Below are 27,450 nucleotides of genomic sequence, written 5' to 3'. Positions count from 1 at the left end.
GGATACTAATGTAATTTTTTCTCACTAGCCAATTTTTCATAAAACGTATTTTTAATTTTTGTTACTACGGGCCGTGGTTCGTTCTTTACTAGGTTGCAGCTCCAGCTGCAACCATGATAAAAGAATTGAATGACAAAATAGCAAGACAATTTACTTACTTACATTTACATTTCATATGGTCCAGTTTTAGTGCGGATAATGAGCTTGATGTTGACTAGCTTTAGCTTTTATATAGAACAAACTTGCCCTCATTTCTTCTTATATATTACATAGCCTCTCTTTCTGCTTCTTCCTAACGTTAATAAGAGCAGACAATCCAATCTCGAACAAGTATGAATTGAAAACTGTAGGAAATACTCTATTTGCTTTTGAACTTCTCTTGTTTATTTTTAAGAAACGCGGCATGACACCACACCATGATACCGTGCATTATAACCTGTGTCTTCTTTAAAACTGGAATAAATTAGCTAACAAAGTAAAATAGAAAGCAAAAGTTCTTCTTACTCGAACAAGAAGCTCTCTTTCAGCCGTTTGTCTCCACATTTGATCCCAGTTCTCCAGGCGCAAACGAGCAAGATTCATCAGCATAATCCCTGTATTAAAACCTCTTCCCAGTGCAGGCCAAGGTTTAAAAGTTTTGAAGAGGGTCCCAAGATACCAATCAGATTGATTTTCTACTAATCCAATAGCCTAAAACAAACTTGGAAGAATGTATGCTTGTTGTTTAGACGTAAACAATCAACTATCAAGAATATCCCATTGAATTTTAGATATTGACCACATAGGCTCAGAACAATAAAATCAAGATTAATATTGACTGAGAAAGCGGTTTTGACCCTGGACATTATGTTTTAACAATTGTATTTTAAGGCATTAACATGCTTTACATGCTACAATCTCAAGAGTATATCTATTTGTCTCAATTCATTCTCAAGACTTAAACTGTAAAACTGAGAGTTCGCTTTTGAACTTTCAGGTTTGTTTTCATTTCAAATTTGACTTTCAATTTCAATCTTTTACTTCAACTTCAGTATGGATTTCAAAACTTAAAATATAATCATCGAGTATTTACCAAATTCGTTTGTCAGATCGAACTGACATGAAAAGTAAAAAAAAAAGAACTTAGTTCACGATATGACAGTGAAAACTGATTCAAGAAAAAGAGATTAGCACAAAATAGCTGAGATCAACATATATGGCCCGTTTCTAATTTCCGTGGTATAGTGAAATAGAAACAGGGTTAATGACACAGAAACAGTGTAAAAAACAGATATACCACTTATAGCAGCATATCCCTGTGCCATATTGATGCTATTTATATTCTGTTATTAAAAAATAAAAAGAATTAGATTCCCTATTTAATTCATCTAAAAAAAAAAAAAAAAAAATTAACAGGCGTGTTTATGCAGGCAGCCCATGCAAAAGATCATTCTGAGAGGAGTTCATATTTTAAGGGATTTAATTCCGTCAAAGTCTATAAAAATAGTCGATTTATTCATTTCATGTGTTTGCTTGCTAAACAGTGTCTATATGGAAGTTTCAGTATTAAAACGGATTAAGTCTGGACAAGTAGGATTTAATTTAAAGACTGTCAGAGTTAACTAGCACTAAACCCCTTATTTTTGCTTACGACTGTTTCAGACAGGGGGAAAATTATAATTCAGATGTGTTGTTAAAATTAGTAATTATCCAGTACAGTTGGAAAGGAGCAACGTAAACAAACCCAGGTGGAGTAGGCTCATAATTAATCTGAAAGAGAATAAGAGATTTTACAGCTATTTAGCAACTGCCCGTGGCTCCTTGCCAAGGCCGACTTTGACAAAGTAAAAAAAAAGGACTTCATCGATTTTTATATTGAACCCTCCATAAATCTCTATAAAAAAGAAAACATACCTCTCGCGGTCCAAATTCCTTGAACCTAAGCCATAATTTAGCAATATCGTCAGCAAAAGTAATATCTGTATCAACACAAATAACTTGCTGTAGCCAAGAGGGCAATATTTCCAATAAGCCCAATTTCATTAGCCCATTAACACCACTGTAATGATTTGTAGGGACCCATGAGACTGATGGAATCAGCCTTGAAGACTGGTAGATGGTGTACTGTACTGTAATAGGAAAATTCTATTAGTAAGTTAACATATATTGTTTTTGGCTCTCATTAAGTGTATGAACCTGAAACAATAGGGCTGATTCATTTCAAGAGATTTAAAAAAGCTGCTCGTTTGCCTAACTCTTTGTTATATCGAAATAACTTTTTTTTTAACTTCAGTAGCCATATTTTGGAGGTCAGACCATGCTTGTTTTATTTAGGTTTTGCATATCTTTGGAGCAGAATGTAACATTTAATTTCAGTTATTTTTTTCATAGAAAATTGAAAAATATGGATTTTATTTATACTATTTAAAACTATCTGTCTAGTATACAATTTTGACTATTATTTTGCGAAGGATATGGTCTTTCAAAAATTTATTCAAACATAAAAGTAGGCAGTATCAACGAACGTTGAAGATGCTCACAATTGACTCCTATTTTCTTCGTATTGAAGAGAGTTTCAAACTAGTTTTTTTTCTTTTTTTACAATGATAAGAAAATTTCCAAGGTAAATCAAGGAGGCACACTTGTGCCTCTATAAAGAGGCGACCACCACAATGTTAAGCGATTTCCGGTCCTAGCGGTCGCAGAGAGGCAGCGGTAATCGCATTTTGTAGCCCAAGCTCAAACTAAGAAACGTGCAAAATTTCACCCCCCTCCGATTTTATCTTCATGGGTAAAAGTGGGCCGGAAGTTTCGACCCTCCGACCACAGCCCCCCTTTAACGTTGTCCGATTGGGTTGAACTCTTTAGAAAACGTAGTTTTTTTCAAATAATTTAAAACTGGGATGATAATCTTTCAGCCATTACAAATTGTTGCGCAAACAATGGTCTCTGTTACGTCTTTCATGGCATCTTTGAAAATCAAAAGGGGGGATGTGTCACACAGGCAGGTACATTTTGAACTGAAAAAACAAATTCTGGCGCCCAAAGATTGTTTACAACAGCCCCAAAGTATTTTCTTTTTGATTTGGCAATTTAATAAGTTTTCTTCAAAGAAAGAATTTGCATGAGTGCAAAAACAAGGCTAAAAAGCTAGGCTTTCTCGTCTAAAAAAAAAATTAAAGGAAAGCATAAACACGTATATGTTCCCACCACTTCTATCTATTCATAGAGGCTAGAGAACCATATTACCAGTGCGCCTAGAATTATCATCCAAGGTTTTGAAATTTCTAAGCCCTCCCATGTTGAATTCCATATAATTTGCAAATACAATGCAACATAATCACAAATGTCACTAGCATCAAATACTGTGGGCCTCTCAGAATACTGAACAGCCAAGATGAACTAGCAAATTAGACACAACGAAAGTGTGCAAAAAAATAAGAATTTGAGACAAAACAAACAACAGTCCATAGCTAAAAATAGCTGAAATAGAAGCTACAATTCTTATTTTTCATGCTATAGTTTCATTGAAGAGCTGGGCAGCATTTCGATAATTACAATCAAATTATGAGGAGATGCGACAACCTGGGATGCCACAAAGCTTGAGGAATATTAGTAGCTGAATTTGGAGCCTACTCTCCTTTTTTTCGACAATGACATGTACATTTGACTGTAAAATTTAACATTTATTGTGGTCAACTATCGACTAGGCAGATCAATTCTGTTTTCAAAATATTCTTTTCCCCCAGTTCTTGGAGGCTGACCAAAATACAAGCACAATAGCATTGACACGTCAAATACGTTCTTGCCAAATTTCAAGTCCTCTTTAGTATAGGTATAATACAACACAACTGCTACTAACAACTCGCTGCAACACCTCCGACCCAATCCATTCAAAGGTTCACTTTTTAACCACTTCTTCCCCCGCGAAGTCCCTATTTCCCTTAAATCCTACTATTAGCCCTCTTCCTATCCCATATGAGGACAATCTGGTTCCCCTTTGGCCCCAAATTGATAGCCGACAAGCACTATCTTCGGCAATCCCTAAAAAGTGGCCTAGGCGACCTTCCCCTTTTTTCATTTAAGCCCTAGAAAGTGGGATCAAACCACACTACCGTAGAGCTTACTGTTTGACACACGGTCAGTCAAACGACTGTCTAAGATCCATCTTAGACAATTACTCTGAAAAGCATACAACAAATATTCATCAGCCTTTGGAGCTTCCATACTTCCTTATTCTTCCAAACTTTTTTCAATTGTGAATACGTTTGTTTTGATAGAGAGATTAAATAAAAAAAAAACAAGTTTTTTTAACTGAAAGTAAGGACCGACGTTAAGACTTAAAACGAACAGATATTATTCCGTATATAAAAAGAGCTGTCCCCTCCTAACGCGTCCCTCTTTGCACTACAGTGTTTTATTGTTAAAAAAAAATATAGCTATGAAAAAGTAAAACTTTCGCGTAAAGAAAAAAGTGTTACGGGGGAGTCAGACCCTTTCACACACGGGCTACTTTCTGGTCATTTTAAGTTTTAACGTGTTCCATACTTTCAGTTAAAAAACTTGTTTTTTTTTATTTAATTTTAGAACATTTTTGAATTAATGCAGCTTGTGATATTGGCTCACCGTACATGAATAATTAAAACAAAATTTGCATATTAATTTTACTTTTATTTGATTAAATGGCTTTTTCGAAACTTGTTTTATTTACGAATGTTTTTATTAGTAATAAATATACGTAACTTACGAACTAACTTACGTAACGAACTTCTATATTTATACATTTTTAATACGTATATTAGGGGGTTCGCCCCCTAGTCAATACCTTGCTCTTTAAGCTAAAGTTCGAATTTTGTTTCAATTCTTTAAAAATGACCCCTTAATCACAAAGGAAGTTAATTAGAATAAATAGCTCTTATGAAAGTACTTAAAAATCTTTGGCTTAAAGAGCGAGGTATTGACTAGGGGGTGAACCCAATCATATACGTAATATTTTCTGTTCGTTTTAAGTTTTGATGTTGCTCCTTACTTTCAGTTGAAAAACTTTTTTTTTATTTAATTTCTGATCTTTTTATTTAATAATGATGGGAAATCCGGCCCCCCCTTCATAGCAATGTCCCTTCCCCCATGAAAACTTCTTTCATTGAAATATCCTCCCATATACCGCCCGACCCCCCCCCCCCTCCACCTACCAGAAAAAAATCCCCCCTGAAAACGTCTGTATACTTCCCAATAACCAATACTACATTGGGTAAAGTTGATAACTTTCAGCCCTCCCCCCGGGGACTTCAGCAGATTAAGTCATCCTAAAAGACATAGTTATCATATTTTCGACCATGCTGAACAAAATGGCTATCTCAAAATTTTGATCGGGAGACTTTGGGAAAAAAATGAGCATGGGAGGGGGCCTAGTTGCCCTCCATTTTTTTGGTGTCAATTAAAAAGGGCACTAGAACTTTTAATTTCCGTTCCAATGAGCCCTCCTACGATATTCTAGGACCACTGGGTCGATACGATCACCCCTGGGAAAAAAAACAAAAAAAAAATCAAATAAACACGCATCCGTGATCTGTCTTCTGGCAAAAAATGCAAAATTCCACATTTTTGTAGATAGGTGCTTGAAACCTCTACAGTAGGGTTATATTATACGCTGAATATGATGGTGTGATTTTCATTGAGGTTCTATAATTTTTAGGGGGTGTTTCCACCTTTTTTCGAAAATCAGGCAAATTTTCTCAGGCGCGTAACTTTTGATTGGTAAGACTAGACTTGATGGGTAAGATTAAACTTATATATTTGAAATCAACATTAAAATCTGATTCTGGTGATGTATCTATTGGTATCAAAATTCCGTTTTTTAGAGTTTCATATACCATTGAGCCGGGTCGCTCCTTACTTACAGTTCGTTACCACGAACTGTTTGATAACACCCCGAGATCGGGTATTCTAATTTTACATCTTCATTACATCTTCTATGCGAGCATTGTGTCATAAAAAGAAAACGAGACAATAGTTAGGGCCGACCATACGTTTGTATATTTTATCTTAGTAAGGAATTTCTAAATTTTATACGAGTTTACTAATGTTTAAGTTTAAGAGTGCCACTCTTCGGATTGTTTTCCAACTTATTTTCTTGCAAATTCACAAGGTATGGTACACGGTAATTGTTCAAAACTAAGAAAATCAAAGAATGTCACGCCGAGATCTTTACTTTCAATCCGTTCTATTGTATCTAAAACAAGGAATGGCTTTCCAGATGAAATGAAGTCAGAGGAAGAAACGAAAGAGTGTTATTTCTTGTTGATGAATTTATGTTATAATTACATTGGGAGAAAGAAGAAGGGTATGAGTGTTTTGACATGTATGAGATAAAGGAACTTTGAAAGCCTGTTTGGTTACAGGGATGGGTTCCCGGTATTTTTTGCCTTCATATTGATTAGTAGGTTGAAATACTTAGTTGGGATTTGGGAGGAGGTTTTTTTCTTGTTCTATTTTTTTTTATTTGAAAGGAAGAATTAGAATAGCTTTTAAATGTGATAGTGGTTTAATTTTAGTATTACAATAGGATGCCGGTTGAACTTTTGTTTCAGGAATGATGTGGTGTTTTCTAATTTTTATTTTTTATGACCATTGTATGATAAAAAAATCAATTGGGGGGATGGAGAGGTGAACATTTTTATCTAGGACACTCCAATTATCTACATAATTTATATTTCGGAGACTTTTACCTTCCCGTTTGATCCTCATGTGCTGTCATAGCCTTTGCCAAGTTTTTTAGGACATAGTCTATCAAAATAATCCGTATAAGCGGAGACAGGACAAACCTTGCTTAACTTCTGATTCAGAAAACCAAATGGTAATCTTACATCCTACCTTAACCACACCAATATTATTCTTGTAAAAAGCACTAATTACTTTAGCGTACTTATCTGGCATGCCATACAAGGACAGCATCTACAATAAAGCCTTTCTATCAGCAGAATCAAATCTCCGGGGTTTGAAATTCGGGTTTGAAAATTTTAGAAGCCTCTCAATCAAACAGTTCGTAGTAAAGAACTGCATAGTAACAGCGACTCGTCTCTATAGTAACCGAAACTCTATGAAATGGAATTTTAATATAAATAGATACATCAAAAGAATCGGATTTTTATGCTTATTTTGAATATATAAGTTTCATCAAGTTTACTCTTACCCATCAAAAGTTAAGAGCATGAGAAAATTTGCCTTATTTTCAAAAAAAGGGAAAAACCCCCCTAAAAGTCATAGAATCTTATTGAAAATCACACAATCAGATTCAGCATATCAGAGAACCTTACCGTAGAGGTTTCAATCTCCTATCTGAAGAATGTGAAATTTTGTATTTTTTGCCAGATCACAGATGATTGTTTATTTGCCTTTTTTTTTCTTTTTTTCCAGGGGAGATCGTATCGACCCAGAGGTCCTAGAATTTTGCGAGAGGGCTTATTTGAACGGAAATGAAAATTTCTAGTGCCTTTTCTAATCAAAAAATAAAAATAAAAATAGAATCACTTTTCACAAAAAACTGCATTCTTGATGTTTTTTCATACTGCAGTCTTTTCAAAGATATTTGATTTTTTTTTTATTGCATAAGGAATCATGTTAAAGTTTGATCAATAATGTAATAACCGTTGGTTGTAGCCAGGTCGTCTCTTACTATTCCAATTAAGAAAAAGAATCGGAAATCAAAAGACATCAAAAGAATCGGATTTTATGCTGATTACATTAAAGAGCGATCTATAGTCCAGTTTTACATTAATTGCATTAAAAAACGATCACTGGAATAAAAACCATTGCATACATTGGGCCTAGTTAGCTACTTAATTATTTTAGGTTCGTTCAAAGAAATTAGCCACTTGATTGTTCGAGGTTCGGCTCTTACTATTTCAAAGAAGAAAAAGCCCTAGGCTTTTTCCTGTTTGTAATCATATGTCCTTAAAAGCCTGCGTAATGCACTGGATAAGGTGTATTACATAAAGGACCGATATAGTTCATCATAAATTTGTCAATAAAATATGACAGTGGTATGATGTCGTCACAACTAGTAGCTGTTTTGTTGTAAAAGGTAAAGCTGATAGTTCAGTTGCGTTGTTTATTCATGCCGTGCTTTTATGTTTTTTTTAGGTTTTGTTCCAGTGTTTGATGATGTTTTCGTTCCTCTTTTCTCAGTAAAAAAAAAACTTCATTCTTACTATAGGCTGGAATAGATATAACAATAAAAGTATGCCTTACGATTAAGTTCTATTCATGTCCGAAAATCAATAAAACTTGACTGCGAACAAAGCGAAAATTGAAAAAATTTTTTTTAATGTTTTTATTCAGACGACAATAGTTTTTTAACTCATAAACTTGGGGACGTGGTAGCCATAATCTATTAAAACTGAGTATAAGAATTGTCCCCATCTCCATTATTTTTTTTGCTTGACACTCATGGCCATTCAACAGTAAAAATGGCTTCATGAGAATCTCTGGCTCGAGCCCGAATGGATTCAAAGCAGGCTCGGACAGGAATTTTAGCATGGCATCTTCTTGAGTTTCCTTGGCCAGGGATAAGACTTCTCGTATCTCTTCTTCTGAGGGAGGAACTTCTCGAGTTACCCTTGGATATGTGTTCCAATCCCATGTTCTCCCTTTTGAGATATTTTCAGTGTTGTTCTCCATTTGATCTTCCATCGCCTTAACTTTTTCCATTAAATCCCCATATAATTCCAAGATAAGCTTTACTGATTCTATGTTGCGTTTTTTTGGGACTAGTCCAATGGACAAGTCTGCCAAGTAGCGGTAAATTTCTGCAAAATCTACTCCTTGACTCTCCTCATGCAATGAATGGTTCTCAAATTTTGCTATAAAATGAAGTGCATGTGGCAATATGTTCGCTTTATGAGCTTCATTCCCTTCAATAGAAGTTTTTCTAACCACATTTCAACGCAAATCTTGTTTTCTTCTTTGTCCCATTTGAGCACATCTAGATTTGCCACATGCCTTGGGGTTGCTTTAATTGTTGCAAGATAGGTTCTAAGAGAATCTGTATTATTTCCTGGCAAAATTCTCTTCAAGAAATCGTTGTCATTGACTTCGGAGGGGCTCATTTGATTGCGAATTAAAATTCTAGGGTCGTCTTAAAGAGTCAGATGTAACTGGAGGGTAATCTGACCCCCCATGCTCCTTTTCCCCCAAATGTATCCGATCCAAATTTTAAGATGGCCATTTGGTTCAAAATAGTCCAAAAGCAAAAAAAACTGTGCCTTCTGAGTTGAAAAAAAAACCACAAACCCTGGGGCAAGGGTTATAAGCTATGCGAGTTGTCCATTGTTAACATATAAGGTTTTTTAGGCAGGGGTGGTCGTATAAATTTTCGAGAAGGCTCACTCGATTGGAAAGCAAAAATTTTAGTTTCCTATTTAAGCATCAAAAGTGATCGAAAGGGAACTAGGTCCCTCTCCCCACACGCCCTTTTCCCTTCTAACGCATCGAATAAATATTTTGAGATATTCATTTGGTCAAAATAGTCTAAAGGTCAAACAATCATGCCTTCGAGGTTGGCACACCCCCCCCCTCTCGCAGCCCCCCGTGCAGTGGCTGTAAGTTATGCAATTTGCTCATTGTTAATATATACGGTTTTTATTAAAAAAAAAACATTCGATAATTTAATCCTTCATAATAGGTAGCGCAATTGCGCTGCCTAAGTAAAGAACGATGTTGGCACAATGTATTTTTTTTTCTTTAGGCCAGGGCACTTCGTATCGAAAGAGTTCTCGCAGAAACTTCGAAAAGGGCTCATTCGATTGGAAATTGTAGTGGCCAGTGCCCTTTTTAATAGTCGAAAGTGATTGGAAGGCAACTACCACCCCTTCCGCGCCCACCATTTCCCCAAACACATCTAATCAAAATTTTGAGATAGCCATTTTGTTCAGCGTTGTTGATTTCCAGATAGAAAATATGTTTTTGAAGAGTAAACTCCCCCACGACCCTCAGGGTTTGTGGGAAGTTCAAAGGGCTAGTGCCCTTTTTAATAGTCGAAAGTTATTGAAGGGCAACTAACCCCCCTCTCACGCCCACCTTTTCCCCAAAGAAATCCAATCAAAATTTTGCGATAGCCATTTTGTTCAACGTAAATGAGAGTTCTGAAAATTAGGTCTTTGAGGATGACCCCCCCCCCCCCCACATCCGTCAGGGCAAGGGTTATAAGTTATGTCCTGGGGGCATATAAGGTTTTCATAGTAAGCGCTGTCGTAGAAACCTTAAAAAGGGCTCAATCGATTGGAAATTGAAACGGCTAGTGCCCTTTTTAATAGTCGAAAGTGATTGGAAGGCAACAAACACCCCTTCCACGCCCACCATTTCCCGAAATACATCCAATCAAAATTTTGAGATAGCCATTTTGTTCAATATCGTTGAAAGTTTTGGCAATTATATCTTTGACCAGGAAACTCCTCCCACAGTCCTCAGAGCAGGGGTTATAAGTTATACCCTGGGGGCATATAAGGTTTTTATTGAAAGCTTTGTCCTAGAAACGTCAAAAAGGGTTCATTCGATTGGAAACTCAAAGGCCTAGTGCTCGTTTTAATAGTCGAAAGTGAGTGGAGGGCAACTAACCCCCCTCTCACGCCCATCTTTTCCCCAAACACATCCAATCAAAATTTTAAGATAGCCATTTTGTCCAACGTTGTTGAAAGTTTTGGAAATTAGGTCTTTAAGGGTCACAACCCTCCTCCCCCCATAGCCCTCAGGACAAGGGGTGTTAGTTATACCCTGGGGGCATATAAGGTTTTTATAGAAAGCGTTGTCATTGAAACTTCAAAAAGGGCTTATTCGATTGGAAATTGAAATGGCTAGTGCCCTTTTTAATAGTCGAAAGTATTTTTTCTTTTCTTTAGACCAGGGCACTTCGTATCGAAGAAGTTGTCGTAGAAACTTCGGAAAAGGCTCATTTGATTGCAAATTGGAGTGGCTTGTGCACTTTTTAATAGTCGAAAGTGATTGGAAGGCAACTAACACCCCTTCCACGCCCACCATTTCCCCAAACACATCCAATCCAAATTTTGAGATAGCCGTTTTGTTCAGCGTAGTTGATTTCCACATAGAAATTATGTTTTTGAGGAGGACACTCCCCTACAACCCTCAGCGCAAGGGTTGTAATTTATGCCCTGGGGGAAAAAATGTTTATATAGAAAGCGTTGTCGTAGAAACTTCAAAAAAGGCTCAGTCGATTGGAAATTCAAAGGGCTAGTGACCTTTTTAATAGTCAAAAGTGATTGGAGGGCAACTAGCCCCCCTCTCACGCCCACCATTTCCCCAAACACATCCAATCAAAACTTTTAGATAGCCATTTTGTTCAACGTAGTTGAAAATTCTGAAAATTAGATCTTAGAGGATGACAACCCCCCCCCCCCCCCAACAGCCCTCAGGGTAAGGGTTGTAAGTTATGCCCTGGGGGCCTATAAGGTTTTTATAGAAAGTGTTGTCGTAGAAACTTCAAAAAGGGCTCATTTGATTGGAAATTGAAATGGATAGTGCCCTTTTTAATAGTCGAAAGTGATTGGAAGGCAACTAACACATCTTCCACGCCCAACATTTATCCAAACACATCCAAGCAAAATTTTGAGATAGCCATTTTGTTCAAAGTAGTTGAAAGGTCCGGAAATTATATCTTTGAGGATGACACTCCCCCCACATTCCTCAGAGTAAGGGTTGTAAGTTATGCCCTGGGGGCATATAAGGTTTTTATTGAAAGCTTTGTCGTAGAAACTTGAAAAAAGGCTCATTCGATTGGAAATTCAAAGGGCTAGTGCCCTTTTTAATAGTCGAAAGTGATTGGAGGGCAACTAATCCCTCTCTCAGGCCCACCTTATCCCCAAACACATCCAATCAAAATTTTTAGATAGCCATTTTGTTCAACGTAGTTAAAAGTCTTAGAAATTAGGTCTTTGATGATGATAACCCCCTCAGAGCTCTCAGGGCAAGGGCTGCAAGTTATGCCCTGGGGGCACATAAGGTTTTTATAGATTGTCATGTTGTAGGAACTTCAAAAAGGACTCATTCGATTAAAAATTAGAAGGGCTTGTGCCCTTTTTAATAGTCGAAAGGGATTAGAGGATACCTTAAACCCCTCTCACACCCACTATTTCCCCAAACAAATCCAATCAAAATTTTGAGACAGACATTTTGTTTGACGTAGTTAAAAAGTCCGGAAATTATGTTTTTGAGGATGACACTCCCCCCACAGCCCTGAGGACAAGGGTTGTAAGTTATAACCTGGGGGCATATAAGGTTTTCTTTATAGAAAGCGTTGCCGCGGAAACTTCAAAAGGACTCATTTGATTGGAAATTGAAAGGGCAAGTGCCCTTTTTAATATTCGACAGTAATTGGAAGGCAACTAACCCCCCTCTCACGCCCATCATTTCCCCAAACACATCCAATCAAAACTTTTAGATAGCCATTTTGTTCAACGTAGTCGAATGGTCCGGAAATTATGTATTCGAGGATGACAACCCCCTTACACCCCTCAGGACAAGGGTCGTAAGTTATGCTCTGGAGGCATATAATGTTTTTATAGAAAGCGTTGTCGTTGAAACTCCAAAAAGGGCTCATTCGATTGGAAAATGAAAGAGCCAGTGCATTTTTTAATAGTAAAAAGGGATTGTAAAGCAAGTGCCCACTCTCTCATGCCCACCATTTGTCCAAATACATCAAATTAAAATTTTGAGATAACATTTTGTTCAGCCTAGTTGAAGAGTCTGAAAATTAGGTCTTTGAGGATGATAATCCTCTCCCCCCACAGCCCCCCAGTGCAAGGATTGTAAATTATGCCAGGAGCATATAAGGATTTTTATGGAAAGCACTGTTGTAAAAACGTTAAAAAGGGATCATTTAGTGGGAAATCTAAAGAGATAGTGCCCTTTTAAATAGTCGGAAGTGATTGGAGGGCAACTAACACCCCTCCCACGCCCACCATTTTCCCAAACACATCCAATCAAAATTTTAAGATAGCAACTTTCTTCAAACAACGTAGTTGAAATTTCTATAAATTAGGTCTTTGAGGATGACACTCCCCCCCCCCAGCCATCAGGGCAATGGTTGTAAGTTATGCCCTGGGGGCATATAAGGTTTTTATTGAAAGCGTTGTCGTAGAAACTTCAAAAGGGCTCATTCAATTGGAAATTGAAAGGGCTAGTACCTTTTTTAATAGTTGAAAGTGATTGGATAGCAACTAACGCCCATCTCACGCCCACCATTTCCCCAAACACATCCAATCAAAGCTTTGAGATGACCATTTTGTTCAGCGTAGTTGAAAGTTCTGGAAATTAAGTATTTGAGAATGGCAACCCCCCCCCCCCCAGCCCTCATGGCAAGGAATGTAATTTATGCCCTGGGGGCATATAAGATTTTTTATAGAAAGCGTTGCCGTAGAAACTTCAAAAAAGGCTCAGTCGATTGGAAATTGAAAGGGCTAGTGCCCCTCTAACGCTCACCTTTTCCCCAAACACATCCAATCAAAATTTTGAGATAACCATTTTGTTCAACGTAGTTGAAAGTTCTGGAAATTAGGTCTTTGAGGATGACAACCCCCCCCCCAAGCCCTCAGGGCAAGTGTTGTAAGTTATGCCCTGGGGGCATATAAGGTTTTGATAGAAAGTGTTGTCGTAGAAACTTCAAAAAAAAACTCAGTCGATTGGAAATTCAAAGGGCTAACGCTCTTTTTAAAAGTCGAAAGTGATTGGAGGGCAATTAACCCCCCTCTCACGCCCACCTTTTCCCCAAACACATCCAATCAAAATTTTGAGATAGCCATTTTGTTCAACGTAGTTGAAAGTTCGGGAAATTATGTCTTTGAGGATTAAACCCCCCCCCCCCACAGCCCTCATGGTAAGGGTTGTACGTTATACCATGGAGGCATAAAAGATTCCTATAGAAAGTGTTGTTGTAGAAACTTCAAAAAGGGCTCATTTGATTGGAAATTAAAATGGCTAGTGCCCTTTTTAATAGTTGAAAGTGATTGAAAGGCAACTAACACCTCTTTGACGCCCACCGTTTAACCAAACACATCCAATCAAAATTTTGAAATAGCAATTTTCTTCAACTTAGTTGAAAGTTCTGGAAAATAAGTCTTTGAGGAAGACAACCCCCCCCCCAGCTCTCAGGTTTAAGGGTTGTAAGTTATGCCGAGGGGGCATATAAGGTTTTTATTGAAAGCGTTGCCGTAAAAACTTCAGAAGGGCTCCCTCGATTGGAAATTGAAAGGAATAGTGCCTGTTTTAATTTTCGAAATTGATAGTCGATTCGCTAACGCCCTTTTCACCCCTACCATTTCCCAAATTATACCCAATTCAATTTTCGGGATAGCCATTTTGTTTAACGTAGTTGAAAGTTCTCGAAATTAGGTCTTTGAGGATGACGACCCCCTTACAGGCCTCAGGGCAAGGGTTGTAATTTATGCCCTCGGGGCATATAGGGTGTTTATAGGAAGCGTTGACGTAGAAACTCAAAAAGGGCTCATTCGATTGGAAATTGAAAGAGCTAGTGCCCTTTTTAATAGTCGAAAGTAATTGGAAGGCTTGACATTTTTATAGTAAAGACCGATGTGGGTACAATGTATTATTATTTTTCTTTGTTTAGACCAGGGCACTTCATACTGAAGGAGTTGTCATAGGAACTTCGAAAAAGGCTCATTCGATTTAAAAAAGAAAGGGCTAATACCCTTTTTAATAGTCAAATGTGATTGGAGGACAACTAGTCCCCCTCCCATACCCACCCTCCCATCTGACCATTATGTTTAAAAATTAAATGTTGCCTTAAGATTAAATCAAAATGCACTATGTTAACGCTAATTCCCAATAAGGCCTCTCAGCAGTATCCCAAGAACGACTGAGCGTGTTATGTTCAAACTTTCGGGGCTACTTCTGCTCTCAAAATTTAACCAGCTTAAAATAGCGTAAGTGTATCCAAGCTATCAAAGAAAGTAAACACATTTTTTGCGAATGGTATCAAATTTTCTATTTAAGGTCAACTAGAGGAGGTATGAAACTAAATTAAACGCTACTATTTGTGTCCAGATTTTTAAAAGGGTGTATGTTGTTAAAAATTGCTGAAATTTTTTTAACCATACAAATAGCAGGCCACTATACAAATGACAGACTATAAAGTCTTAAAAAAAAGAAAAAATTTTAAGTTTCATTTTCTTTTTCCCTGAAAATACTATGTCAATATAAAACGAACAGAAATTAAATAAAAAAGCTTTTCCCACAAAATAAGTTTTTCAAAGAAAAGTAAAGAACTCCATTAAACCAAAAACAAGCAAAAATAAAATTAAATAATCTACCTAGCGTAAAACTACCACAAATAATCATCGATAAATAAATGAAACTCAAAACGAACAGAAATTAACATGAGTAGGGCTCAAAAGCCCTATGCCTTCCCAAGGCAGGAACATAGTTTGCACTTTACTGACAAAAATACAGATGAATGTGCACCCTACTCATGTTAATTTCTGTTCTTTTTTAGTTTGACTCGTTTATTTATTGCAATTTCTGTTCGTTTTGGGTTTCATTTATTTATCGATGCTTATTTGTGGTAGTTTCACGCTTCTTAGATTATTTTATTTTATTTTTGCTCATTTTTGGTTTAATCGAGTTCTTTCTTTTCTTTAAAAAACATTTGTGGATAAAGTTTTTTTAATTAATATTCAAAAAACCTTAAAGTATTAAGGTGGAACTTAAGCAAACGTTGACAGGGGTGCCAAACACACTTTGTCCTTGCTGGTTATGAAAAGGGAATATCAGCAATATCTAAGCAATGGCTGATGGTATTAAGTTGAAACTTTCAATTCATATTGAGAAGGAATTGAAGAGAGATTGGAGGGTAATTAGCCTCCTCCCCATTCTTGCCCTTTTAATGCACCCTCTCTTCTTAACAATAGTCAACAAATTTTAATTGTCATTTTGTTCAAACTAGTCAAAAGGCTTAATAGATATGCCTCCAGGGATGCCATGCCCCCCCCCCCCCAGCCCGGGGTAAGGATTGGAAATTATGTAGTTTATCCATTGTCAGGTTTATTAGGAAAAGGGGAAAGTTTGAATTCTGGGTGTATCCGAAAAGGCCAAGAGGATTAAGGTGAAACTTTGGAGAATGTTGATGGGGTGTTGAGGGGAGAATGTCTTATATTAAATCAAAAGGCCTTATGTGCATCCCCGATGGTCAGGGGGTCATGTGCTCATAGGTCAGTGCTCTAGGGGGTCATGTGATCCCAAAAGACATAGTTGTTAGTCCTTTCAACTGCTGAAAAATGGCTCTCTTAAAATTTTGCTGAAACTTTATCTACAGCACCTTACAGTCTAATATGCGTCGGGACCTATTTTGATATTCTAAGTATTATATGCAGTTTTGTTTTGTTAGCATTATATGGAGATTTGTATGTTTTTTGTTTTTTTTGTGACCCATTTGTTAATAATAATTTTTTAATAATAATAAATATCATTAGACTAAGTAATTTGTTCCCTACAGAAATCGAGCTGATGCCTCTTTGATTAACACCTTGCTTATAAGGGGATTTTCTTCAAATCACTAAGTACTTGCCCTTTTTTTCTAAAATAATATTCATAATCTTCTGTCACTTATCTTGAATTTAACAACTGTCATATTCCAATTAATCATACACCACACTATCTGGACCAGAGGCCTTATTATTTTAATCCATTTGGTACTGTCTCTAGCTCCTCCTACCAACATAAATCGTCCTTCACTTCTAAATTATCGCAAAAATATTCGTTGTTTCTATGTCATTCGGTTTAACACATTCTCAGGATGTTCTACTCTTCTATCTTAAACACTTCCCTTATCAGTATTTCAGGCTTGATTCCTATTTTAAAGTGTCACTACAATATCTTACTGTTATGCCGCCTAGGTGAACATTCCAGATTCCCAGCAATTTTATCCCAACCAGCAGAACCCCTTTTAATATTCCAGTCTGGTTACTCAAGGCTATCGATAATAAAGTTTTAGAACTCCTGACTTGGATTTCGGTGTCGTTTATTTGTCGCATGACTTCATTATTACTACAAACTGGCTTCGTCACTCCTATCCTTTTGAAATAAATTATAAGGGAGTTATTCCAAAAATTTTAATGCTCATTTTCTTGCAAAATTGTTTAAGGCTACAATTTAACCTTTGATTATTCCAAACAGTGTCGGAACATGGCAAAAACATCGACAACATATTAACTTAAAGGATTGCTGATCTTCTTTTCTAACCATGTTGACAACTCAATTCTTCATTTTCAAGCATTATAGCCTCTTCAGAATCATAGGGAAACCAATGAGAAAAACCAACCCATACGAAAGGGAAAGTGTTCAAACGATAAATGCAAGATTTTTTTCGAAAAACACAGATATGATGCACTTCTACGCATTTCTTGCCAGGTATCCTCCTTCTCTTGTTCGCTTTATATAGAGCATGATACATATCATACAAAAACTGATGGTTGTGAACAAGAACCACCAAATCTCGAACTTCCGCATGCTTAACAATTGATATGCTTTCCACTTCCAACAATACTCGCTCATTTTTTGTCAACGACACACAAAAAACCGATCGGTACCATAGAGAAACTATAAGAAATTCCAAGCCCCAAAACCGACAGGTACTATGGGAAAACCGATCAGTTTTCCCATGATACCCATCGGTTTTTGAGCGTTTCCCCGTGCTTCTGAACAGGCTATTACTCATGTTGACAAACGAGTAAAATAGTTAGATCTAATAACTGTCAGAATTGACCCTAAAAATGTTATTTTACTTTCCAGGCCAACTGAATGTATCGTAACTCGTTAAAAAATTGACATTATTCAAAATTTTCTGACAAATAGAACGCAAGTAACAAAGCATAGCAGCGTTATTTTGGATCTACAGCCAATTACCTAGTGTTCTAGAGGAAACAATCTTTGGTTCTATTTCATTTTTGGTGACGATTAAAATGGTTTAAAATGATTTTGATAGCATATGAAAATGTTTCGATGATTCCAATTTAATCGACACTTGCACTTAAGAAATAGCCAGAAAAGGAGCAATAATGAAATTTAAAACGAACGAAAATCATTCCGTATATATCCCCCTGCTCAGCCCCTCGATCTTTACGCTAAAGTTTTTAGTTCTTTAAAAAAGCATCTTATTCCAATTCAATGGTCCTTATGTTTCATCAATTGTTCTTAAAGGGTTAGGATAAAAATTTCGACTTTTGCGTAAAGAGCGAGTGGTTGAGGAGGGCGCAGACCTCCTCATATACGGAATAATTTCTTTTCGTTTTTAATTTTAATGTTACTTCTTACTCTCAGCTGAAAAAAATGTTTTTTTTTATTTAATTTCTGATCGTTTTTCAGAACATGCTCAGGCCTAACCAAAATATGATGTGGGCTATCGGCACAAAAGCCCCCAATTCCTTTGTGTTAAGGTCTATATATCAATAATTGCAAATGGAATAGTTCAGTCCCACATTTTAGTTTTCTCCTTAAGGTTTAAAACATTGGATCATAAGTAAGCAGTCAGATCAATGATGCTTCTTGACTACCAAGGTCCCTACGATGGCCCTTTAGTGTTTTGCTACAGCCGTGTTCGATCTCTGGGTCCCGTATTACCAAGCTAAGGTTAAACACACTACACCACAACAGGATGCATTGGATCATATTTAAAATTTTGGACAAAATTTAAACATTTTGCCAAATTTTCCATGAACAGCAGTTTTGTTCAATAAGTTCTAACTAACATTTTTATTTCAGAATTTCGAGTGGACGGAGAGGGGTATTATTGTTCATATGGATAGAAATTCTGCAAGACTTCTGATCGTCTCCGCAGCTGAAGTACTTGCGACCTTTACAATATGGTTCTCTGATGTTTAAATACAATGTAAACATGTCTTAATTGCATTGAAACATCGGATATAAATAGAAAAAAGAGAAATATTACCGTTGAAAATATTACCTAACCTGAAAAACAAAGCTCCTGGTTCCAGAGGAATTGAGGAAAGTTCCAGAGGAACTAGAAATTAATTTCTACACACCCCCCATCCTCTTCCCAAAAACGCATTTTATATTTATTTTTCCTAAAGGCTGAATGAGTTAGTATATTTGGGTTAGTACATATTTTTGAACATAATTTTAAGAAATATAAAGTAAGTCAGTTTAGTTGAATCAAGATTCAACATAAATGTCAGAAATATTTTTTTGCAATAAGAAGAAGGTATCATCCCGCAGTACCCTTATTCAGGCTTAGTCTATAAGATGTAAATTTCTATCCCCCCTCCCCTTACTCGAAACTCCTTCTATATTTATCTGAAGGCTCAATGAGGGTTCGAATATTTTGGCAGTAAAATTCATTCTTTGAGTCATCTGACCCCTCAAAGCCTACAAAATGACCCACCTTCCTTGGATCATAATAGCTGATGTGCACTTACACCTCAATGTAAATAGCGATATGAAATAAGAAGCAAACTAGTTTAATTAAATGAAGCTTCAAAACAAATTTCAGAACATTTTTTTTGTAATAATAAGGAAGTATCACCCCCTAGTACCCTTATTCAGGCTTAGTCCAAATAAAGAGAGATCAGAGTTGGATTCCTACCCCCACCCACCCCTTTCTATATTTATCTGAGGGTTCATGGGAGTTAGAGAATTTTGGGCACTGAAATACACTCTTTATGGCATCTGACACCCACCCCCACCCCTACAGAATGACCCACCACCCCACCTTCGTAATAGCTGATGCGCAATTATACATCACTAAACATAACTCGACGAAAAATCAAATGAATCAACTCAGTTAAATCAAGCATCAAGATAAATGTCCAAATTGACCATTTATCTTGTATGGACTAAGTGACTTTTCAGAAACGAATACGCCACCGTTGTGGTATCACTTTCTCTACAACTGGGAAGCTAAATATTTCGTATATCAATGCTTTTAAATCAAGCGGCTTTGTACGAGTTTGTATTCGGTAGCAACGTGGCCTTCTTTGGGATAAAAATCGTGGTTTGGTGCAACAAAGTGGCAGAAAACGCCACTTTTCTGTGGCAGAATATTTTTGGTCACTTAAAAAAGGCGTTACAGCTTTTAATGTCCTTCCGAATGAGCCCACTCCCGATCTTCTAGGACTAGCGGTTTGATACGATTACCCCTGGAGGAAAAAAAAGAAGAAAAAACAAACAAACACGACGCATCCGTGATCTTTCCACATTCCACATTATTGTAGATAGGAGCTTGAAACCTTTACAGCGGGGTTTTCGGATATGCTGAATCTAACGGTGTGTTTTCCGAAGTATCACTTGCCTTTTTGATGGTGTTTCCCTCTTTTTTGGAAAATCAGGCAAATTTTCACTGGCTCGTAGCTTTTAATGGGTAACATGAAACTTAATGAATTTTATATATTTGGAATCAGCAAATAAATCCAATTCTTTTGATGGATTAATTGTTATCAGAATTCCTTTTTTTTATAGTTTCGGTTACTATTGGCCCCAGTTGCTCCTTACTTACAGTTCGTTACCACAAACGATTTGATACAGCATGAAGCAGGAACTTTGGAACAGCATGAAGCAGCATTCCGAAATAACCATTTAACAACTTAAAATCGCATGTTGTCTGCAATGTCTCAGTCAGTTATACCACAGTTTTGCTCCTAAATCGAATACAAAAGTCAACTTCTATGTTCTGTGCACCAGAGGGGGTCTACTAAAAAATTGGTGGGCTCTGGAGCAGCTCTCTAGAACAAATAATTTATGTAAATACAACAAAATAATCGCATTTTAAAAACTTATTCTAACTTTTTTTTTTTTTAGTTTCCCCACAGAACCTTCAGCCCTCCTCCGTAGACTTTTCACTCAAAACTGGGTTCCAGGACATAGCGATCTTTGGGATTAATCTTACGATATTTCCCCGATTCCATGCTCTCTTTCAGCCGTCTTTGTTTCAGTGATTTTAGGCCACTGGTAATCAAATAGCAAACCTATTTGATCAATAACCAGATTTTTGAAAAAAAGGTGGCAAGCATGTTGCAGTATTATCTTAAAGAAAACGAAATTTAGGGTCTGGACCAAATGATTCATCTCAGGCCCTTAAGGTCACCGTGCAATATCTTACTATTACACCGACTGGCTGCATCTTCCAGATTCTCAGTAATTTTAACTATTAGAACCCTTTTTCCATCTCTTTAATTTACGTTTTAGTGTCTTCTCTACTTCCTTTACTTCCCTCTTGTCCTCATAAAGCCTATAATTTAGAAACATCTTGTAAAAACCACTTCTCTTTTTTAACAAGCAAGTAGTCCTTTTCTAATAATTTCTAGCTGTTTTTTCCAGATATTTTTCTAAGAAATCTTCTGATACTTCGCAAACTATTTTTTAAGATCATTCCATCCATCTTCTATATTCTTAAAGTCTAAACTCTCTTGTTTAATATCCAATTATTCTTCGAAAATTCGTCTGAAATTCCCATCCTGGAATCTATTAACATCATAACTGTCTAGGTAGTTACCCTTCCAGTCTTACACTAACTCTAGCTAGACACTACTACTACTACTACTAACAACTCATCGCAGCACCAAGCCACCTGAGGCCAACACAGCTACGCACGCTCCTCCTCCACCCCAATCTATTCAAAGCCTCCCTTTTTACACCCGCCCACGAAGTTCCCATTTCATTTAAATCTTTCTTTATGACGTCCTCCCACCCCAGACGGGGACGACCTACTTTCCGTTTAGCCCTAGATGGTTGGCCGAAAAGAACAATCTTCGGCAATCTGTCATCCTTCATCCGCACAACATGCCCTAACCACCTCAACCTTTCTTTCATTATAGACCTAGAAAGCGGTATTGAACCACATTTTTCGTATAGCCTATTGTTTGAAATACGGTCAGTCAGCCGGGTACCCAGAACAATCCTTAAGCAATTTCTCTGGAAAACATCTAGCAAATCTTCATCCGCTTATCGGAGCGTCCCTGCTTCAGAGCCATATTTGACCACTGTCATCACTGTAGCTTCTAAGATTCTAATCTTGGTTTGCAGACTTATCTTCCTATTCTTCCAGACTTTTTTTAACTGTGAAAAAACCCCCTGAGCCTTGGCTACTCTATTTTTAACATCTTCACTGCTCCCACCATCTTTACTAAAGCCGCGTTTTCAGGCTCAGCGGGTTCGAACACGGGTTGTTCTCGTCTAGTTTCAAGTTTCTAGTTTTTCGTCTAGTTTTGTCTAGTTTTAGCGGGTTCGAAGCTTCAACCCCGTGTTTGATACACTAGATGCACTGCTGCACAACGCTTAATGCACTAGACGACAACAACCCGTGTTCGAACCTGCTGATCCGTGAACAACCCGTCTTTAAACACGGGTTGTTCGCGTCTAGCGCATCAAGCGTTGTGCAGCAGTGCATCTAGTGCATCAAACACGGGGTTGAAGCTTCGAACCCGCTAAAACTAGACAAAACTAGACGAAAAACTAGAAACTTGAAACTAGACGAGGACAACCCGTGTTCGAACCCGCTGAGCCTGAAAACGCGGCTTAATAATACTACCAAGGTAAGTGAAGCTTCCCACCTGATCAATCTTTTCATTACCCAACGTCACCTTTTCATCTTCACTTATTCCTAGCCTTAGTGACTTAGTCTTCCTAACATTAATTTTCAAACCAATACTAGCACCCTGAACTCGCAAAACCTCTAAAACTTCATTCATTTTGCTCACACTTTCATCTAGGATGCTTAAATCATCAGCATAATCCAAGTCCAGGAGACTTTTTCCTCCCCATTTGATTCCGTGGTCTCTCAATGCCTTTCCTGTGCTTCTTAAAACAAAGTCCAACAAAATAATCCATATAAAGGGGGATAGAACACAATCCTGCTTAACTCCTGATTTAATACAAAACCAGATGCTAACCGCACTTCCTACCTTAACCGCAGCAGTGTTATTCTCGTAGTCTTTACTTTTAACGCCATTGTCAGCACTTCTATACCATCGAGCATCCTTTACTGGTCCTGTCAGTGCACAACAAGCCTACGCTCAAATTTTTTTTATGCAAGGAGGAAACAAACCTTTTGGAACTTTCCAGGATTGAAATAAATTCTCAATTACAACTTCTGCAGCAGAATCACTGACAAAATGGAAATGAAGGGGCTGCCTGCGGTAGAATAGCATTGATTTTATCACAGTGGCAGCAGATCGAGTTGCGTTATGACCAACACACACAATTACTACATGAATTACTTCACATTCATCCAGCTTTTCCTGAAAATTGAAAATTAATAGTTAGATGGGTCTCGGAAATGGATACAAATCGGTTAAATCTAACTATTAAGGTTAAAGAGATTTGGTTTTGTCCCTACATTTTTTTAAAACAATATTTATACTCTAGCTAAAAGATCAAACCGGTAGTCAATTTTAATTGAAATAAAAAGCCAATTTTTTTTATGTATCTATTGTTATTAAGATTCCGATTTTTAGATTGCCGGTTACTATTGGACCAAGTTGCTCCTTACTTACAGTTCGTTTCACAATCTGTTTGATTTGACCAACAATTATCTAAATTCAAAATGATTGGTTATGAGGGGAATACATAATAAAAATTATTCTTCTCTTTACTCACATTTCAACTGCACAACTTTATCTAGATTAAAACAAGACGTGGAAATTAATTTGTATCGAATAAACTGAATAGAAAATCAGCCCTTATCCCACCCAGAGAAGGTATCAGATCTGTATAAAAAGAATAATCATAATAATGCCACGTTTAGGACACCAAAAGTTTCCATGTTAGACTATTTCTTCTAGGGTACTTACCGAGTTAAAAAGACAATATTCAGCATCATTTCTGATCTAAAAAATTAATATAAGCAACAACAAAGCATAGAAGTTATTCGCAAGAGCCTAGATCAGATAGAAAAATCAGGGCATATTTCTCGGTAGCCCTTCTCCCCCTTTGTACCACACAACTTACGATTTCTTAGTTTGCAGAACTGGGGGAGAGGAGGCCTGACCACTATGGCCAGTCCAAAACTACACAGCTACCCCTGCTACAGATTTCTGAAAAAGTTATTGCTTTGAAAACATACACCCTCAAATGGATTTCCTAAAAATTTTGTAAAACCACAGCATAAAGTAGAAACATACAACACAAGAAGTACGTTAATTTTTGCTCCAACTTACATTTTGGCACATCTTATTTTGAACGGTTGAACTGTTAAAATTCTTTAGTTTGGAAAGACTAACAATGTCTGCTCTGGCTGCAAATAGCTGGTGCCTGGTTTTTGCAAGTTCTGCCTTAAGATTATACGATGCATCATTCTCGAAAGAAAAAGTACCTGAAAGTGACAAAAAATATATACAATATTTGAACGATTTATGTCACTTGTGGGGATTTTTGGACTTCTCTCTACTTTTGTTTTATTCCATTATCAATACCTTGAACCACGAATATATCATATTTGGCAATGAAATGTTTACACTGGCAACATCACTCATAGGCAACAGCAAAGTGACAGATTTGCTTTGGACAAGAGTTAGCAGAGAAGTGTAACTATGCGAGATGTAAACGGTAAAGTGTAAGCGAGATGAACGGTAACTATGCAGGTATATTTTTATTAAATATTTAATATGTAGAGGTGGTTCGGTTAGGCTAGGTATTTATTATAATGCGTTCTGGGCGGCTTGCTTCCCATAATTCTCTGTTGTATTTTCCATAATTTTGTTACTGAAGTATTATATTTTCATCATATTTTGGTATGTTTCATTAGGATTAATATAACTTCACTTCTTTGGTGTGGTCGCTGTAACACATAAGTACCTAAATTAGTCATCAAAAACTTTCTCATAGTAGAATAAAACGAACTATTTCCTGCTTGTGTTCTGATCAGCTAGATCGAATGACACAAACATTATACTTCATAGACAAACGAATATCACAAGCTACAAAATAAAACCCAATTTGAATTCCATGTGTACAAAAAAGAAGATTAGTATTAGAAATTGTTTTTTCGTCAGGAGAAGTTGTTTTTTTTTATAATTCATCAAAATGTTTTGTTACAAAGGAGACAAAATTTCTTTGGTACTTCTCCATAAGGATATGGATGAATGCAGAGCCATTTTTAGAAGGAGCAACCGGGTCAGCTACCCCAGGCACCGCAGCTGGGAGGTGCACTACGACTGGGGGATTGCCCACTTTGATGAAATTTTTCACTTTTATTGCTTATATTTGAGTCGGTAGGGGGGGGGGGCTGTATATCAATTTTACCCGGGCAACACCGACCATAGGAACGATTCTGGATGAATACAATGGCGTCAAGGACAGGAGGATGGGGTATTTTTTCCCTCCAGATTTTGGAGGAGTATTTTGGGAGCATTTTCCAAGAAAAAAAAATCCTTTTGTCTGTAATTTTACTGAAAAGCTTGAAAAAAAGATAAATCCCACCCCTTAGATTTTGAAAAATAAATTTTGTTTCCTCCCCTACATTCTCGTAAATTGAGACCCCTGGATGAGTTATTCAGATCAATTTACACTATTCAGGAGGGTAACTAGGAAAGGCAAGATTGCAAAACAGTGGGCAAATCTAATCACTGTGTTAATGATAACGGATTTGATAAAGCAAAAGCCAATGCCGTCCCACCTTCCTTTTAGCAGCAGTAGCACATGAGGTTTCTAGGAAAAAGGAGCGTGGAACTTAGTAGCATCAAACGGGGGAGCAACGGGGACATGTGGCCCTTCATACATATTTTTATTGGTGGGTATTTTCATTGAAAAATGCTTTTTTTGGCTTTTTTATTTTAAAAAAGACTACATGACCCCCTAGAATTCTACAAACATTTTGTCCCCCCCCCTAAATTTTCATAAATACACGCCATAGATGGCGTGTATTTTCCCCCTATGTGGTACACCCCCTATGTGGGTCTTTAAAGTCATTAATAGCACACTACTAGACGCAACATTCTTAGACAAAAAACATTTTACTTTAAAATGTTTTACATTTTAATGAATTTAAAGTAAAATTTTTAACTTAAATTGATTTTACTTTGCATATTATGTTTTTTTTTTTTTTTATTAGAAGAGCAAGTAGATGTAGCAAATGGGCTTACTCTTCTTGGATATAGGCTATTCCTGAGAGAAGGCTTCTGAACAGAATGGATCTTATCCCTCAGTTGTTTAGGAAAATGGGGAAACCTGACTGGAGATGCATATTCCAATAACATCATGACAAAGGACGGGAATACATGGAGGAGGGGTGTCTTAGGGTGTTTGAATTACAAAAAACTAATTAAAAATATGCCTAAAAAAATCTCAAAAATGTATAACCCTTTTGAGTTCAGTGGATATAGTAAAACCATTGAGTTCAGTATGATTCACTTGTATTTCAGGTTGAATAGGGTTTGAAAAAAAGAGGGAGTGGTAGAATTGAAAAATTTATTATTTAAGATTTAACTTACAAGTATTCATTTTTACGTTTAGGTTTTTAGCTTAATTTGTAAATTGATCAGGAAATTCAAGAAGCTTGTTTTAAATGCGGCAAAATATATTACGAGGAGCAATTATGGGCACAAATATTTCCATCTTTGATTGATATCATTGCTGATGTCATTAATCATTTAGAATTAAAAGTGGTACTGATAAAGGCCCTTGAAAGACCCTATACTAAACCAGATTCATCATGTTTTTTCATATATTTATTAAATATAAGTTGGATAAAATATTTATGTCAAAAAATTTCTATCACAAGCCCCGAAAGGCCGAATTCACATTTCCGAGTCATAAACAAAAAAAAAATTATATAAAAGCAAACAATTAAAAGCACTGGCAAAACAATGCGAAATATAACAATATCAGAATGGCAAAACCATTCATTAGTCAAAAATATTAAGCGGCAAATTGTCAGAAAGCTAAAGTTACAAACTAAAAAAAAACTGAAAGGAGTGAAATAAAATATACTTTAAGAAGATTTAAAAGAAAACATATAAAAAGGGGGAGGGAACAAAAGCATCGAACGAAAATAACACTTGGGTATCACCAGTAACGAAAAAAAGAAGAGCAAGACAAGCGGTTTATTTTATCAGTAATGAACGGAACAAAGGTTTTTTCATACCTGGAGGTAAAACAACGGATGGGGGACAAAATAGAAACAGTACAAGGGTTCAGAACAAGCATGGGCACTGTTTCTGTTTTCTGTTTCTGTACTGTTTTTAAAGTACTTTTTTCTGTTCTGTTAATGCAAAAAAAAAAACAGAAACAGAACAGAAACAGATTACCTGTTTTTTATTTACCTGTTCTGTTCTCTTTCTGTTTTTATAATAGCTAATTTGTCCTGTTTCTGTTTTTTTTCTCCCTGTTTTTCTTCTGTTTCCGATTTTATTTTAGTGATACGAGAATGAAATATTCGAGAATTTCGAACTTAAAAATAGTGTTTTAAATAATAATTTGAAATTGTGAAGAAGCGTGGTT

General features: G+C 36.6%; 3 protein-coding genes and 1 pseudogene across 3 annotated transcripts in view; 2 read left to right on the top strand and 2 right to left on the bottom strand.

Annotated features, from left to right (window-relative positions):
• Window positions 1-19,264, top strand: part of LOC148955148 (beta-1,4-galactosyltransferase 4-like) — a 69,752-nt gene extending 50,488 nt beyond the window's left edge. The window contains exon 3 of the mRNA XM_089100570.1: window positions 18,763-19,264. Within this exon, the coding sequence (XP_088956696.1) occupies window positions 18,763-18,882 (120 nt within the window). The 3' untranslated portion in view covers window positions 18,883-19,264. The remainder of the gene's footprint in view (window positions 1-18,762) is intronic.
• Window positions 1-27,450, top strand: part of TM9SF3 (transmembrane 9 superfamily protein member 3) — a 696,120-nt gene that overhangs the window by 424,697 nt on the left and 243,973 nt on the right. The gene's annotated exons all lie outside the window — the stretch shown is intronic.
• Window positions 1-27,450, bottom strand: part of LOC148955147 (xylosyl- and glucuronyltransferase LARGE2s-like) — a 159,743-nt gene that overhangs the window by 99,631 nt on the left and 32,662 nt on the right. The window contains exons 2-5 of the mRNA XM_089100559.1: window positions 24,171-24,325; window positions 23,060-23,252; window positions 1,894-2,108; window positions 505-690 (exon numbers count right to left, since the gene is read on the bottom strand). Coding sequence (XP_088956685.1) covers window positions 505-690; window positions 1,894-2,108; window positions 23,060-23,252; window positions 24,171-24,182 — 606 coding nt within the window. The 5' untranslated portion in view covers window positions 24,183-24,325. The remainder of the gene's footprint in view (window positions 1-504; window positions 691-1,893; window positions 2,109-23,059; window positions 23,253-24,170; window positions 24,326-27,450) is intronic.
• On the bottom strand, window positions 8,372-9,086 carry LOC148955149 (uncharacterized; annotated as a pseudogene).

The sequence above is a fragment of the Artemia sp. Qi Xiang Cuo genome, chromosome 2 (assembly GCF_049724085.1).
Source record: "Artemia sp. Qi Xiang Cuo chromosome 2, ASM4972408v1, whole genome shotgun sequence".
Taxonomy (NCBI): Eukaryota; Metazoa; Arthropoda; class Branchiopoda; order Anostraca; family Artemiidae; genus Artemia; species Artemia sp. Qi Xiang Cuo.
This window is presented reverse-complemented; position numbering and strand designations above follow the sequence as displayed.